Source organism: Carassius auratus, chromosome 27, assembly GCF_003368295.1.
Source record: "Carassius auratus strain Wakin chromosome 27, ASM336829v1, whole genome shotgun sequence".
NCBI classification, from domain to species: domain Eukaryota; kingdom Metazoa; phylum Chordata; class Actinopteri; order Cypriniformes; family Cyprinidae; genus Carassius; species Carassius auratus.
Window position 1 is genome coordinate 29,581,507 of NC_039269.1, and position 17,787 is coordinate 29,599,293.

Here is a 17,787-nt window from a genome sequence, read left to right on the forward strand (position 1 = left end):
TCTTTTTCATTTCTGAGCAACACAATACTGAATAAATGATTTGTTTGATTTGAATGAATTGGTTGAATGAATAACTCAGTGACTCACACGTTAAGTGATTTACCAACAACTGCTGGGTTTAATTTGACATTCAAATTTAATTTATTCATTCATAACATTTCAATATTTAATCTTTTATTTATTTTTAATTACTCTCAACAATATTTATGCACTTGTATGAGTTAAATCAAAACAAAACTGACTCAACCAATGGCGTGAGTTTGGGGGCGGGACCATCTGCTTGCCTGACCAATGGCAGGGGTTGGGAAACTAGTTTGAAAACAGTTATTTTTGGTGCAACTGATGGAGCCAAAATGACTTCTTGCTTTAACCAAATGTCCTCGTATTTGTGAATTAGTCGATAATATTACATATATTACATACGACAACAGATATTTCATACTCGTATATGCAAACTTCTAAAAGCCAAGCAGAAACAAACAATACACAGGACAAAACCAGGATCATAAGAAAAATATCTTTATTTGACTTGTCTTGAAAAATGCACCGATTTGAGAAAAAAATAGACAAAACAATACAAAAATAAAAACAATAATGGTTCTGAGACAGAGGGAAAGAGGGAAAGAGTGGGCAGTGAGCTGCTCTAGTGCATTCCCATCAGCACACACACACACACACACACGGAGAAGCAGATTTTGTTATGATTACATTTGAATAGTAGATCTTTAGTTGAAAGCAGATAACAATCACACACAAACGCACACACACACACACACACACACACAACCACAAACTGTTTCTTAGTATTTAGCATTATATAACTTTCTGTCAGACGCCATTCAGAGAAATAATTACTTTGATTACATTCAAGATATCTATACAGCTATACAGTACATTCGGCTGTGCATATAGAAACCTACATGCATCCAATATAAATACTCACACGGCGCCGAAAACTATGAGAAAAAACAGGATGGTGTTAGAAAAGCAGAGCAATATAGACCAGTAATAGAAGATCTATGCAACTATACATCAACTTATCAAAAACTAACAAACAATTCCTATATTTTAGGGGGGAAATAGTTCGATTGTAGTTTTATTTTTGGTTAGCTTCTTTCTTTAACGTCCGTATGAAATATTTGGGAGTCCAAAAATCTGAGTACACTTCACTTTGTCTCTACAAATGATCAGCACTCGACAGTGTTTTAGCATGTGGTTTGTTCTCAGACGTTTGGACTCGCTGAGACATAATTCATGAAACTTTTTCACCCAATACTGTATGGTGTCCGAGGAGCTGGATTGTCATGTTTGTGGCTTTGGGGATGTGAAAGTGGGCACTTGGTCAGGTGATCGCGATGCGATTTCAAGTCTTCATTATGATGCTCCATTGGCTTTCACTAGTCTCCGCTGGCTGTAGAGCAGATACAGTCATCATCTCAGCTCATCTGAAGCGTGTTACTCCTGCAAGTGCTGCATGCTTCTCTGATACTCTTCTACAGGTAAAGCACCTTGACTCTGAACCTCATATCCGCGCAGGTAGTGACCGTTGGTCTGGCCGGCAAAATACAGGAGCTGCCGTGCAAACATGGGCTCCACCTGCGAAAGCAGACACGCTGTCAGTTAACTCTGAATTACAGCTAATGGATTATTGCACCTGAGTACAGAAGTATGCCTTTACTGAGTGCATTCTAGTGCATTAACGTTATGATGATATAAATGGTGTGTCGAGCTGCGGAGAGGCTGATTTCACCTGAGCTGTGATCATTTTGCTCTGCCGTTGAGGGTCTGGAAACTCGTCTCCGAAGCACAGCACCACCTGAGAGCGAGGCATGGGACGGCCGTGGTGAATGAAGCCCTGCAGTTCTGCACACAGCACAACAACCAACAATTAATAAATAAGCTGCATTTTATTCACTCACAAAAAGGTTCACTCCAAATCACAATCATCAAAAGAAGAAAAAACAATGAGCATGAAGGAAATCACGCTTTTTTTTTTTTAGGATCATTGTTTTTTTTCTCATTTTGCACACTTTCTGCCAGAACTTGAATGCAAATTCTAACGTTTTGCTGTTTTTTTTTTTAATACCAATAATTCTCATTACATTTTTGCTATGATAATAAATATTTGCATTCAGTATAAATTCAGGGTAACACTTTATTTCAAGGTGTCCTTGTTACATGTACTTACTATTATAATAACAACAAATTATGCATTATTAAATGCAAGTAACCCTCTAAGCATACAGTAAGTATATGTACTTAATATCACTCAGTACTTAAATGAATATTTATACTGTAACAAGGACACCTTAAAATTAAGTGTAACCAAATTCAGTATAAATAAAATGAAGCACGGCTACACCAATCATTAGGTATAAATGCAACGCATTTAAATAATCCTTCAGAATGGTTTGCATACTAATGGCAGATTTAAATTTGATTAATAATTGTTTTAAATGAAACACAAGTGTTCTTTTTTACACTGTCTACTTATTGTTAAAAAAGAAATGTAACAGCACTTGCATATCATTGCTCTCTTTGCTGATTTTGATTGCTTCTATTGTCCTCATTTGGATAAAAGTGTCTGCTCAATGACTAAATGTGATTTAAGAAGCAACTAGCTTGACAAATACAAAGTGGTACAAAAGTGTCTAAAATTGCTGATGGGCTTTAATATCAAAACCCATTCTTTACAGTCATGACTCTTCCCATCAGAGACAAAAAAAAACTCCTGATGAGCAATAATGCGAACACAAGACCCTCGTAAACTGATGACTAGCTGAGAGCTGAAATGCAAATGAACTTTAGCAGGTTCATGTGTGATGATCAGACGCTCAGGAGCTCGCTGGAAAATCCCACAGTCTCAAAGACGAGTGAAACAGAGCTGATCACGACACATGGCCAACCACACACAGCTTAATCAACAGAATGAACACGCTTTCAGAAATGACAGGCCTTTCTTCATTACACAGTCCAATTAAAACCAGCTCTAGAGCAAATCTACAGCTCAACAGACTGCTCTGATGGGATGCCATCTGATAAAGATTATTCATCAAGAGAATCAAACCAAACAGACTGTCCATCATTCATACGTTAGTGGTAAAACAAACACATAAAATAAAAATACTGGTAGAAACAAAAATATATCCTGAAACACATGTTTAGGCTATTTTGAAATGCATTTAAAATATATATTTGAAAGTGTATGTTTCTGCTTTGTGCTTAGTTGTAATGAAGTGAATTAAAGGGGCTTTATTCAGACGAGATCTCTGACCTGAGAGGAACTGCTGCGTGTCCATCAGTTTGCAGGTCTGCTCTTTCTCCAGTTTGTTGGGTTTGTCGGCGTACGGGGCCAGAGGACCCTCCCAGTACACCCTCCCCTGACACAGACGCTTGGCGTAGAGCCCGTCCGGAGCCAGCCACAGCAGCACGCCCCGCTCCAGCACATTCGGCAGCTTCTCGGCCCCGCGCCGCTGAGACTGAGGGTACGGGAAGGGCAAGAGCACGGGCTCGGCCCCGCCATACAGACGCTCCTCGGGGCCCGGGGAGGACGGGGACGAGGGGGATCCTGGAGACGGAGAGGAGGAGATGCGACACCCTTCAGGGCTGCTGGTGGTCACCTCCTTCACCAGAGACTCACGGTAATACAGAGACACGTGCAGACGGCAGTCTGAGGAGCACACACCAGAAAACACATCAACCCTCATCCTTCACTCATGCTCTGGCTCAAACCTTCCCCTCACGGGTCAAGATGACCCCAAAGGCCTGAAATGAAACTTTTTGGGGGGTTTTGGTCCAGAAAGCTTATATTGATTCATTTTTAGAATTTGTTTCTGTGATTTCTGTTTTATAATTTTTTTATTTACCTGGTTTACTTTAATCATGTGCGTTATAATGTGTCTCTATGTGTGTGCGTTTACCATGTGTGTGTGTGTGTGTGCCTTTAGAATATTATGTAGTCTCAGCACTTCGTTTGGATATTATTTCTTTCTGGATTGTATCTGATTTTTAATTAAAATAAAATCTAATGTTGTTTTTTGACATTCTATTCATTTCTATGCTCAGGTCAAAATGACCCATGAGGGAAAGGATTTGTAAAAAAAAAATTAAAAATAAAACAAAAATACTGCCACATAAATCCTCAAATCCACTCCAAATTAAAGTGGAACAACAGTCACAAAGTCTTGTACCACTCAGATGAACACTCATTTTTTTATTGTAAAAAAAAAAAATCCGGGTCATAATGACCCGAGGGAAGGATGAAGGTTAAAAAGAAAAACATGACACAATACTACAGTGTTTTGGGTGGTTTCTAGGTGGTTTCAATGGGAGTGTTGGGTATTTTACATTATTAGCTATTAATTACTAATACTAAAAGTGTAATTAGATTACTTCTACTGATTACTTTCCATAAAAAGGGTTACACTTTATGTTAATGTGTCCTTTTTACAGTGTAATTACACATTTAAGTACTGATTTATATTAATTAACAACATGTACTTACTATATGTTTAGGGTTAGGATTAGGTTACATCCATGCAAATATGCATCATTTAATGGTATTATAATAATAAGTACATCTAACATGTAACAAGGACACCTTAAAATAAAGTGCTACCCTTAAAAGCATTGGATTTCTTATTATTAATTACTTTAATAAATAATATAAAATTGCAAAAAAATATTATTAAATTGATCAAAGTATTTAAAGAGAGACTGTTACATTAAAAACATGCTAAATCCACTGTTTTATATAGAGTTGTTCTATAGTCTGTACAGTATTTAATGCAATTACATCAGAAGCTACTGTAATAAAAGTAATCGCTCACTTTACCTTTTCAGTGGGAAACTAATTAATTACTCAGTAACATATTTCTCCTAACACTGAGCAATAGCAAAGAATCCAATCAACCAAGACCTTTCAAATCTCCTTTTTATCATCCAAATTGTACTTCCTTAAACTACTTGATTTACAGTATCAATCATATCCACCACACATGTCAAAGTTCATATTCAGGGTTATTATAGTTAACTAAAACTAAAATCATAAAAATAAGAGCCGTGTTCATACCTGATAGTGCCATGGCTTCGGCCGATCTCATATTGGGGTCCATTGCCACTGGATGGGTTTCTGTAGGCGAATATGTGTAGAAGGAGCCAGATATCTGATATCCTGGAAAGTGTAGATGCATTAAAATGGATTATTTTACTGTCTTCAACATTAAAACTATAATGTGACAGTAGCACCTATAGTGAAACAAAACGATTGTGTTTCCACTTCTATCATTGACTGTATCAGAGTCAGAATCGAGACCCAGACATGACTGGACCAGCTTAGACTAGAGTTTTGTATGGGTTCATTTAGTACAATTAACCCAAAAATAAGCAATAAGCAAGACCCAAATCTGGAAAAAGACTATATTTGAGACCCACTGTTTGGGTCAACTTCGATTGGTCTCAAGACCAAGAACCCAAGACTGCAATGAACTTCAGCTGCACTATTCAAAAGAGCTTTAGCAAAAGTTAATAAAAGGACTAAATGTCAGAAAAAAGGTGTTCTGTGACACAGATTGACTGGTACCCCTTGAGTTGGCCGTTTTACAGAGTGAGAAGCGCCGTTATTAATCAAGTGAGTTAATAAACAGACAGGCTGAACCATAAATGAAGGATTTCCTCTTTCTGTTTAGAGTCAGCTAATGTTGCTCGCCCTTGATAAACTCTCTTCTTTATCATTGCAGAAACAACTGAACGCATCTATGACCAAGAATAGCTTTAGCTTCTCTCATATTAATATGCTAAATATAGTACACAACCTTTAAATATGGCCTGTAGTCCTTTCAGCTTACTTAAGATCAGTGTTGAGGGTAAGCATTACAAGTAATGTGAGGTACGTAATCAGATTACTTTTCAAGTAACTAGTAAAATAATGCATTACTGTCAAATTTACAAGAAAATATCTGAGTTACTTTTTCAAATAAATAACGGTAGTTCCATTACTTTTCTATTTATTGACTGACAGCTCCTCTGTCTCTCCACTGAGAGAAATCAGAGACACTTCCTTCAGCCTGAGGCTTATTCATCTCACTTCTGATGAGAAAGGGCCTTTACAGATGCCAAAAATATAGCTTCTGGGTTTTTGTTATAAAAAAAACAAAAAAAAAACAAGTCCAGCTGGGTAACAAAAGTAACACAAAGGTATTGTAATGCATTACTTTCCATAAGAAGTAACTTAGTAACGCAATTACTTATTTTTATGAAGTAACGCAATATTCTAATGCATTACTTTCAATAAAAAGTAACTAAGTAACACAATTAGTTACTTTTTTATGAGGTAATGCAATATTGTAATGCAAGATATTTTCTTAAAAATAACTAGTTAACACAATAAGTTACTTTTTTGTGGAGCAACGCAATATTGTAACGCATTACTTTCCTTAAAAATTAACTAGTTAGCGCAATTACTTATTTTTCATGAAATAACGCAATATTTTAATGCATTACTTTCCATGAAAAGTAACTCAATCAGTAACTTTTTCATGGAGTAATGCTTATTGTAATTCATTACTTTCCTCAAAAATGAACTAGGTAAAGCAATTACTTATTTTTTATGGAGTAACGCAATATTGTAATGCATTACATTCCTTAAACATTTTAACTTTCCCCTACACTGCTTAAGATACATTGCTGTTTGCCAATTTTGAGAAAGTGTGATGAATGTGATGTTCTGGACCCTGTGTGTTAGTGGAGAGGCAGGTACCGTTGTCACAGGCCGATGGGTGCCAGGACAGGGAGCGTGTGGGTGGATACGGACACTGGCCGTACGGTAACTCTGCGTGAGGAGCCTGAGGATGAGGCTGATCGCCGCTGTATTCCCTCCAGTCTCGTCTCTCCTGCGGCAGCATGTATCCCGGCATCTGCAGACGGACAGCGGACAGACTTCTGAGACTGGACTTCATCACACTGGAGCCAACAGTTAGAGCTCGTAACACACTGGAGCACACATTACAGCTCGTAACTAGCTTAACCATCAAGATTGACTTGGTTAACCTGCTTCACCAGAGAGGTTTCATAAGGCTGTGCTGGTTCACCAGTAATAAACCAGCTGGCACTAGCTCATCTTCACAGCTGGGACTTTAGTTACTAATGTTAACTAAAACATCAAAATGTGTTGATATTTTAAAACTTTAAAATAAAATACAATTTTATCTCAGCTGGATGCTAAGAGCAACATTTTTAGGTTTGTCTTGTTTAACTTGATGCACTTAACTAAAACTGAAATAAAAATGAATCAAAAATATATATAGACATAAAAGAATAAAAACAAAAGTGATACTAAAATAACACTGCTCTGAGGTCATGATATATATATATATATATATATCTGTGTGTGTGTGTGTGTGTGTGTGTCTGTATTAAGGTTAATGCACTAAATATATAACTTGCTTTACTTGATGTACTAAAATAAAATAATCAAAAAAATATAAAACTGTTAAGAACAAGATTACAAAAACTTCCACCAGAATAAAAATGAAAACAGAAAATATAAAAATTAAACTATAAAAGTATCTTGACACCACAACACTGATTCACATTGAAAGCACCTGCTAGGAACAAGCAGTAAATGCATATGTACTAGATATAGATGCAATGCTAATTTGAAGAAAATCTCTTCACATAAGACGCCTCCCTAGGAAATTAATATTTTGTTAAAAATGTGTGACATGGCAAAGGTGATACCCCTTACCTGAGGCTGTAGAGGAGGATAAGAAGAATGCACTGGATAACTAATAGAAGGCATGTGTCCTGCGCCGTCATCCATACTGCTGGACTTAGAGCCTAAAATACAAAAAATTATCTATTTATAACCTTCATATATAGGCCTATATATATATATATATATATAACTGCACCATAATATTTATGAATCTTTGTCTGCAAATCCTACAAAAAAAAAAAAAAAAAAAATTAAATAAATAAATATCCACACAATTTAAGCATTTGACTATAATTGTGATGACTGTGGCCAATAACTGAAGATGTGTTTTGAACATGAGAACAGATTTCCAGAAGCTGCTTAATCGCCAACTTGAGCTCATAACAAATCCTAGAAACTATTTTAACAGTTGTCGATTTTATAGGAATTTGTACAATTCAATTTGTATGCGAATGCACATTTTGTGAAAATTTTTTTTTAATGAATTCATTAATAAATAAATAATTAAGCATAAATGTCCAGCCCTAAACCCAAAACTCAGCAAATCGTATGAAAACATACAAATGAGTCGTACGAATTTGCCACCAATCCGCGTTAAAACACTTACGAATTGCCATGAGAGTGTGTTAAAAAGCCCATGCGATTTTCCTTCCTTTGCTGATGTATTTATTTTGTTAAAGACGCTGTGACTGGACATAACGAACAATTAATCTTTTTGAAAATCAATATAGTTTACGCCACAGTCACGTTTCCATTTTCTAGAGGATTTGGATTTGGTTGAGTGATCGATTATTATATCTTATACTAATATTTTTGCTCAGTTTTCTGCGTCTTCATCTGTTTTATCCTGAAAAAAAAACTGCACTCACTCGTTCACTTACAGATCAGTTCATGCCTCCACTTCGCAGGTTGTTCACAAGCACTAATATAGCAACTAAATTAAGGTGTGAAACTACAAAGTATGAAATTTTTATAAAATTACTGAAACTCTGCAAACTCTTGAATGCTTTTTGGTCACACCAGAGGTCATCATGGTCTTGGCCCAGCATCTTGAAGCACGAGCTCGTCTTATGCAAGGTCTGATGGGTGATTTGTGTTGCTTTAGTGCTGTGCACTTGGTAACTGAAGCTCTCTATAAAAAGCTTGAGGGATTTTAGCACATGTAGTGGCTTCCTCTTAGCTTCCTGCTACACATACTGAGGGCAAGTAGCAATATTTAATGTGAATGCATAGCATGCCTCCACCTTTGTGTAGCAAATTAGCTCTGTTCAATGCTCTTTTGTGAGCTTATACTTTTCAGTAAGAGCTGGAATGATGCAATGCATCAAACCTCGAGCAAAAAATGCTCCACTTCAGTATTTGTGTTTTAGGCAACCAATGCACAGTTCCAACAGAGCTTCTCCTGATGCATGTTGTGATACATTAAATGCACTTCACTCATTGCAATTAATTGTTATGCAATCCAAAAATGGAAGTTACCTCTCTTGGCTCCTTCTGGTATTATCCTGTAGACCTTGTAAGGATCTGAGATGTCCAGCTGGCTTCTCTCCACCAGTTCATCAAAGTCATTGCTTTTGTTCAGGGCACAGCGGAGCCTGGTCTTCCACGTTGGAGGGTCTGGTTTGTCCAAGCCTTCTCTGTACTTGCCTTTGAACAGAGCCCAAGCCTACAAACCACAAGACCGGCGTGAAGATGAGAAGAGATGAAGAGTGAGCATGCAATACTCTTTGTTAATAAGTGTGCTAATAATGCATTCAAATACATTACTGTTCAATGTGTCTGACTGACTGAATTGTCATTGCTTTTATGTGTACAACAACAGAATGTCAATCTATTATTAACATGTAATGGTCTTTCTCTGCTCAATACAACACGATTACTCCTAATAATTTATCATACAGTTGCCAATATGATTACAAAAAAAAAAAAAAAAGTCGCAAAAGTATGCTTTAATAATAATATGCCCCAAAACGTGTTTGTAAAGTAAAGTCACTTAATCGCATCTGATAACAAAATATCAAACCACGTGGCTGCAAACTAGTTTTTCTCGGAACAAACTGCGCTTTTCTTTACGGTTTTGGTTTGATTACTCTGAATCAGGTGGTATTTCGGTGACTTTTAGGGGATGAAGTCAAGTTCACACCGGTGTCCGACAGAGGAACCACAAGTGTGGTTGAGTAGAATAACTATGGCATTATCCATTAATGTTCTGCAACCGCTTCTGGCTTCACTTTAACACTAGATCTATTGTTTGATCGGTTTCGTCAAACGTCAAGCTTGAAAAGCGTGCAGTGTGTATGAAACTAAAAGGACTTAGTGTGCTGATGCTCTGAGGGGCCAGAGACACCTGATCAGAGGTGCACCTCATCCTCCTTCACCTTGAACAGCGCGGCGTCCTCGTCCCGGTTGTAGTCCTGTTTCCCCGCGTGCTTCCAGGGAATCCTGAAAATGGTTTTCTCGTCATTTTCCCAAACCAAGCCGGGATAGTCCCCGCTGTCAATCTGATCGATGAGCCACTGTCTAAGTTTGCCATTCCCACAACTGACTGACATGCTGCTGTCCCCATCTAAGTTCATGTCTGTGAGGGAGGGATGCATGCGAGAGCAGGTGCACATGCAGTGAGCAGAAGAGTGATTCAGATCAGTTCATGCATGCACATTCCGCATTCACACACACTTTTATAACGAGTTCTCAAACGACAGAAAATGATGCATGAAAAGAATGCGTTCAAAGAATAAAGCTTCAACTTTTAAAGTTTACATGCAAGTCAAATGTAGTTTAGACTACCCTTTATTTTAAAGGAACAGAATATGCATAGCATATGAGTAATGCATGAAGCATAAGCATTATTAATAATCAAAGGATGCATTTTCTATAACACTCCAGTCATATTCAGCTCAGTAATACAGTCTTACCTTGGTGAATGCAGACAGCTTCGCTTTGAAAGCCGACACTTCTCAAGTCCTGTCAGAGGAAGGTGTTTCTATTCTTAAATAAGTCAAAGCGCGTTAGGTGGAGAGATGGGTGGAGCGTTACGTGGAAGCGTGTGTCTCCAGCACCATTGAGAGCTGAAGACTTCAGAGAAACGCGGCAGAACCGAAAGAATAAACATCCAGCATACGGGAAACCCCTGCGAGACGCAAACACACACACGCTGGAACAAATATCTGTCGATAAAACATGCCAGAAAATCTCCCGGGCTCGTCATCACGGATCCTGACGGGTTTGGTGTTTGTTTGTGTCGGTTTGATTTGAGGAAACTCACAGCTGTCACGGAACAACACCGGACTCACGAGCTTATTCTGAGACCGAGCGTCCCGAGGAGGAGGCTTTGTGTCTCAATGTGTTCTGAGTATTTCCACAGAGCTGTAGACTTCACTGTCGGGGTGCCTTTAATTCCCCCAAATAACTGAGGCAAATAAAAACTCATCAAGTAGTCAGTCTGATATCAGATCTGTTCCCAAGCTCTTCGAGTTCAACAGTGTTGAATATGCTGCTCTCTGCTGTCTCACACAGAAATAACACATCACTCACTAAACACTGGGTTTTATTAATAATGCATTCAAAGTGCTCCGTTTTCACACGAATTATGTACTTAATATACTAAAAATGATTCTTACGATCATCTAAGTGTACTCAAATCTGCTATTTTGAGGCACTTTGAATATATGAACTAAATGTGTTTTTAATATACTCTATATTTTAAGAATAATAATAAAAAATACTTATCACTTGTAGTACACTTGTTTCATACACTAGTTCACTCCAGTGTACTGATAAATATATATTTTAAATACAGAGATAGTATGTTAAAAGCACATTTTTGTTCATATATTCATGGTGTCTCAAAATAGCAGAGTTAAGATTATTCTAAGAAGCATCTTTTTTCTACCTTATTTTTCAAAATAAAAATGTCTATTCTTTCATGTTACTTTGACATTAGACAGTTCTTTGGCTGGTGCAGGTCTTAAAGGGACAGCTGAAGCTCCTGTCACGATTTACTCATCCTCAAGTCGTGCCAAACCTGAAGTCTCCTTCTTCTGTTAAACACACGTAGATGTTTCATTTTTCTTCAGAATATTCATTTTTGGGCAAACTGCCCCTTTAAGAAAACTAAAATAAAATAGAAAGTCATAGACTATAGCATAAATCAGTTTTTATAATATAACTAAAGAATGAACATCAAAATACAAATTTGCTTTAAAAGACACATCAGTAGTAAACATCAAAACCTTGATTATGTCTTATTTACAGAAAGTGTCCATAAGTAAATCAGCCGTGCTGTGTCCGTGTGGCAGGATGACGATCTGATGGCAGATATCATGACGAGCGTCTCTCAGATCAGAGTCGTGGTCCTCCGGCGTGGAGCTGGGAATCTGTGTCAGCAGCTGACGAACATCTCACTGGACTGAAGCAGCTCAGCTTTACTTGATTCTCCATCAATCATGTTTTAGAGTCTCAGATCTGATCCTCAGGATCTTTTGAGGAACGTTTGTTTCCAGAAGCTTTACTTTCACTGTTCCTCAGCAGAGGAATGATCTTCACAAGCCTCCAGAACATCTCACATCTTCTGAGGAGCCTTGATTTCTTCAGCTCTCCATCACTGTGTTATATGTGTGGATTATTCACATCTCATCTCATTACTGGAGATATAGAGTGATATTCAGATCAGTTTATGTCAGTATCTGCTCTATCAGCTCTATCTCACTGATTTACAGCAGAAGCAGCAACTGAAGCACATTTCTGCTAAATAAAAATCATTTTCGAACTATATATCAGACCATATGAGCTAGAAAGGCCTGCAAAATATGTTAAGAGTATGCTGTGTTTTTAGAATACTCAGTATTTTATAGCACTCAGAATTTGACAATGTTCTGTATTTTAGAAGTATTCAGTAATTTTCTTGTTTGCTTTTAATATTAAAAAAGTTACTTTACAAATATGAAATGCCCTTTCATGCTAAAAGTTAAATGAATGAAAAGTGAAATGAGCATACTGCTATAAAAAAATATATATATATATATATAAATTGTTTATCCTGAAAAAGCTCAAATTACTGAATACTCCTGAAATACAGAACATTGTAACATTCTGAATGCTATAAAATGCTAAATATTCTTAAAATACTGAGTATTCTAAAAACACAGCATACTCTTAAAATATTTTGCCGGCTTTTCAGGCCAGTAATTTTAGCTTTTTCAATATTGTTGGGTCAAATATTTTAGAGCGTATTTGAGTATGCTGTATTTTTGGTAATTCCTTATTTTAGAGAGTATTTATTTCAGGGTTTTTTGATTATTTAGTATTTTAAGAGTATATAGGCTCGTATTTTAAGAGTATTCATTGTTTTTCTGAGTACCAAGTATCTGAAGGGTATCTATATTTTCAGAGTATTTTGTAGAGTATTGAGTATTCAGATCAATACAACATATGCAAAATAAATAAAGGTGCTTCACCATGAAGAACCTTTCCTGTTTCCCAAAAGCTTCTCTGAAGGGTCTTCAGATTATAAACAGGTAAGAAAGCGATGGTTCTTCTATGGCATCGCTGTGAATCTGCTTAATAAAAATACTCTGCGATTATACTTGTTATACAGTAAACTGATAAACTTAAAGCCTGATCAACTGGAAGAACTCATTTTGTACTTGATCCACTTTAATTGTGCTGAGGTTCGACTAACTGATTGTGCTGAAGTATAACTAGCTCAAAATGTGCTTCAGGGGCACTTGAATCATCTCACATTTAAAGACATTAAAACACATTTTAGGCTTTTAAATTTGTAAATATCAACAAGTGTCGAGCGATATGTCATGTTAACAGATTTGCACTATACTCAGTATGAGATACATGCATTACTTCTTAGTCGTGTGACTGGACATCACAGGAAGGAGAACGTGAGATTTCAGAGAAATACTACAGACCTCTTGATGTTTTTGAGAATGGAGCGGTGTTATAGTCTCACGTCAAACACAGGCTGGTGTTTACTGGTGTTTTGGGAAGTTCAGAAATAGCCCAGTCCCCTTGACACCTAGTTATCAGCTGTTCACATGGTCACACTGGCTCGATTCGGCTGGTATCTGACCTGAGATCACACTGAGCTTCTTCTTTAGGGAGAGTCGTGTGTCCTGGTGCATGCAGACGTATGCAGACCTCACATCGATCACTTACTTTCAGACCAGACTCAAATACTGAACACTGTGGAGAGACTGACTGGGTCAAACATCAGGTCAAACCAGTAAACCTTAAACATCAATACTTCTCCAACATAATAAGAAACATCAGAACATATTCTTTAAAAAACAATTTTAACAGCTATTTAACTTTTCCAAAAAAAAAAGGGAAATAATAAATCTAGTTACGTCAAATGAAATTATTTATATATATATCTCAAACACTTACTGTTTTAAGTCTATTATATTTTATCATATTTTTAACTTTGGTATTCTACTTCTCATATTGCTTTATTCATGCTTGTACAGCTCTTTGGTAAACACACACATTTCTAAAAAAAAAAAAGTGCTTCATAAATAAACTTTCACTTGACTTGAAACACACACACACACACACATATATTAAAACAACCCGATTTTGTACATTGAACAATGTATGAATGTAATGGGTTTGTTTGTTTTATTGTTAATTAAATTATAGAACAAAGCCAACTCACATGGATTTCAATAACTATATACAAACCAGTACATGCATAAAAAAAACTAAAAACAAGGATCAGCCAAAATATATTTTATATAACTGTTTCTGTTTTTAATGTGAATACCAGTGGGTTCTAAACAAGTTTTGCTGTATGAAGAGAAAAAAGAAGGATTCAACACAAAAAGATACAAAGTTGAGAGAGAGAGAGAGAGAGAGAGAGAGAGAGAGAGAGAACAAACATGATACAGGTTTGAAATGACATGATAGTTAGTAGACGGTGACAGAATCTTCCCTGTTTTTGGGTGAATTCTCCTGTTAACTGTGCTACAGAGACGTGATGTGAGGCCACTGCAGCAGAGTTTAGGTGGAGGTCTCGGTGGGAAGGTCGTAACCGGAGCAGTAAACACCGAGTTACGAGAGACATCCTGTGTACATGATGTTCTCCAGATGCAGAGGACTGCTTTTACAGCTTCAGGATTTACTGCCTTCGCTGCTCCTGTCACAGTTTATTTAGGCTTGAAGCTGACGCTCAGACGAGTGCGTACTGAACGCTCAGAATACTCCAGTGAGCTGAGAAACACAGTTATTAATGATCCTCTCGTCTTTAACAAGAGCCGCAGAAATAAAGTTAGGCAAGTTTCTTATTACACATCAGTACATATCTTCACTCTTGTTTGGTGAACTAAAAGAAAATTGATATACAATTAAAATGTAGCCTAAATTAAATCGCTTCATTATATAAAGTGATTGTGTCTCTTCAGAAAACTGGGATGTTACTTTTTATCTTTTTGAGTTCCCACTGAAATCCTCTGGTCACAACTGAACTTAGAAATAACACGCATCCAGACAGCAAATAATATAAGGTAAGAATAAATGAACAGATTAATAAAAGAAAGAAGTAAAGGAGCAGCAGCCAAATCAAGTCAAAAATCTGAAAGAAAAAAAAAAGACGTGTCTAATTTCATCCGGTCTATCTCGGGTCTGGTTTTCCTTAAAAAAAAAATGATTTATGTATTTATAAGAGTGTAGATTCACTTTAGATATCTCCAGGTCTTTAAAAACCCCTGATTTCTATGCACTATAATCACTGACAATGTTGGAAACTAAAATTGTTCCAAGAAATAAAACATTCTCGCCTTTCTATTTGTATATTCTGCTTGCAAGAAAAAAACACTTTTTTTTTTCTTTTTTTTGGTTTGAAACGGTCCAGAACTCCAGAAATCTGACTGTGGTTTCTTCTCAAAGCATGAAGGCATCCATCCTTCTGACAGGACCAGGATGAGAAGGGCTGGGCTGGTCCAGTTTGGTTAAAGAGGGTCAGTTTCACATTACGCATGGCTGGGTTTCACAGGTTTGTAAGGGTGACAAGAGAGCTGATGGTAAAGGGGGGATAAAAATAAAGGCGTAGTGAGACCAAGGCATCATCACTGCAGAACCCAGCTCACGACTTCCTTCCTGCACCAAGAGAGCCACAAGAGGAAGTGTGTGTGCGTGTGTGTGTGTGTGTGTGTGTGTGTGTGTGTGTATGTGTGTGTGTGAATGCAAGGGTGTAACTAGTTTAATACGGCATAAAAAACTAACAACACAGAGTTAGTGTTAGAGAAGACTGAGGAAAAGCGTGTGTGAGTGCAGAACTTATAAAGCGTCTGCTTATGAAAAGCCTTCAGTGCCAGTGACTCGCACTGCCCACTGGCGGCCGAGAGAGATCGGATAGCTATTAGAGAACGAGCCGTCAGAAACACATGCCTACTCACAGGTTTTGTGTGGGAGAATCTGCTGCTGGGATACAGAGATAAATCATCTCCTACAGAAACAGAGGAAAGACAGCGATGGGCTTTAATACGCCTCCAGAGTAAGACACAGAGGGAGATGCGATGTTAAGACCTCTTGCACATGCATGCAATGATTTATTTCTACTAAGTCTTTCATTTCATAATAAACTCAAACATGGCATGCACTTCATTCGTCTTCACAGGTCTTTGCAACCATGCAAAAAAAAATCATGCATCTCAGATTCTTCATTTAATTAAACAGGATGAAGCACATTCAACTACAACACAGTTTTTTTTTTTTTTTTTTTACTAAATACTATGTATAGTAGTAATATATCAGACCAGAAGAATTAGAGGTCAATCGATGCTGGATTCTACTGATGCAATAATATTTAAAGATAACTGTGCTTCTGATCTATATTTTGCATGTTCTTAGTCTTTGCTTTCTATGATGGGGACTGTGCAAATTATATCCAAAAAAAGTCTTTAAGCATAATGTGGGGCATTTAATTATAAACAAGCCCTGAATACACAAGGACTTTTATTTTGGAAGGTCTATGCTTTGCTCCTTCGAGCAGCTCATTCAAACAGATGCAGGGAAAGAATATGAACACATACAACCATCAACAATATATAAACAGTGTCATGATTAAATAATCTGACGATAGTCACTGACTGAGAACTGCACTGAAACGCTGAGCCTGTAGAATGCTAAACATTTGCATTTTGATCTTTCTTTAATTGAGTCATGTTTAGAAGTTCCCTCTCATCTCTACACTGAACATGTGGACTGAAGTACCTGTAGAATGGGCACAGCGGTGTGTCTCTGGCATCTGGAAGAACAAATCCACACATTTATCATCTTCCCGAACCATGCACCTTTTTAAAAAATGGTGTGGTGGATTCTAGCGGTCTCACTTCTGAAATTACCAAAGTACAGGTCTGGCAGAACCTGGAACGACAACCAAACCAAGATAACACCAATCTACAAACTGACACTCTCTCAATCAGTTCACAGCTCAGAAGAGTTTTCCAGGATCATCTGAATTTGCTGTAACATCGTGTTTTTGTCAAGCCGTTTAAAACGGACACACTCTGGGACAAGAGGCTTGAACTGTGTTTATGTATATGGTACTTTTCATTAACGTCAACTTTGGGCATATCGTCACATTTTTATTTAGACAAGTTGTCAAATACATCTTATAAGTTTACGTTCTTAATTTCTTGGTCAAACCACTGGTTTGATATTTTTGTATGTTTAGTTTTTCCACTTTTAAAGCACTTTCTGACTCCATGTGATCTGGATTATGTTATCAGATTCCAAAAACCCAATCCTCGTTATTATATTACAGTTACTTTTTTATGAATTACCTGATTACATATAATTCACACAATGGCAGTAAATTATTCATAATTTATTGATTTTTCTTTTATTCTTTTACATTTTGCAACCCCCTTTGACATTATATTTACTTGAAATTTGAATATCTTGATGGATTTGTTTCATGCAAACACTCATCTTTTGTCTTCTCCAGATGTTCACTGAATAGACTGGAGTGCTGTGGATTATTGTGATGTTTAGATCAGCTGTTCTCCAAATCTAAACGCATCTACAATGCTAAGGTGTTTAATGTGGTCATGTTGCAATGT

At 37.0% G+C, this 17,787-nt stretch overlaps 1 protein-coding gene across 1 annotated transcript; it reads right to left on the minus strand.

Moving 5' to 3' along the window:
• Positions 1–1,027: 1,027 nt before the first annotated feature.
• Positions 1,028–11,114, minus strand: irf4a (interferon regulatory factor 4a). Its single transcript, XM_026207089.1, has 9 exons — positions 10,630–11,114; positions 10,093–10,292; positions 9,194–9,380; positions 7,745–7,836; positions 6,758–6,914; positions 5,072–5,173; positions 3,275–3,670; positions 1,751–1,863; positions 1,028–1,596 (listed from the first exon to the last, which is right to left on the minus strand). The coding sequence occupies exons 2-9, from the start codon at positions 10,288–10,290 to the stop codon at positions 1,456–1,458; spliced, it is 1,386 nt and encodes a 461-aa protein (XP_026062874.1). The 5' UTR covers positions 10,291–10,292; positions 10,630–11,114; the 3' UTR covers positions 1,028–1,455.
• Between the last annotated feature and the right edge of the window lie 6,673 nt (positions 11,115–17,787).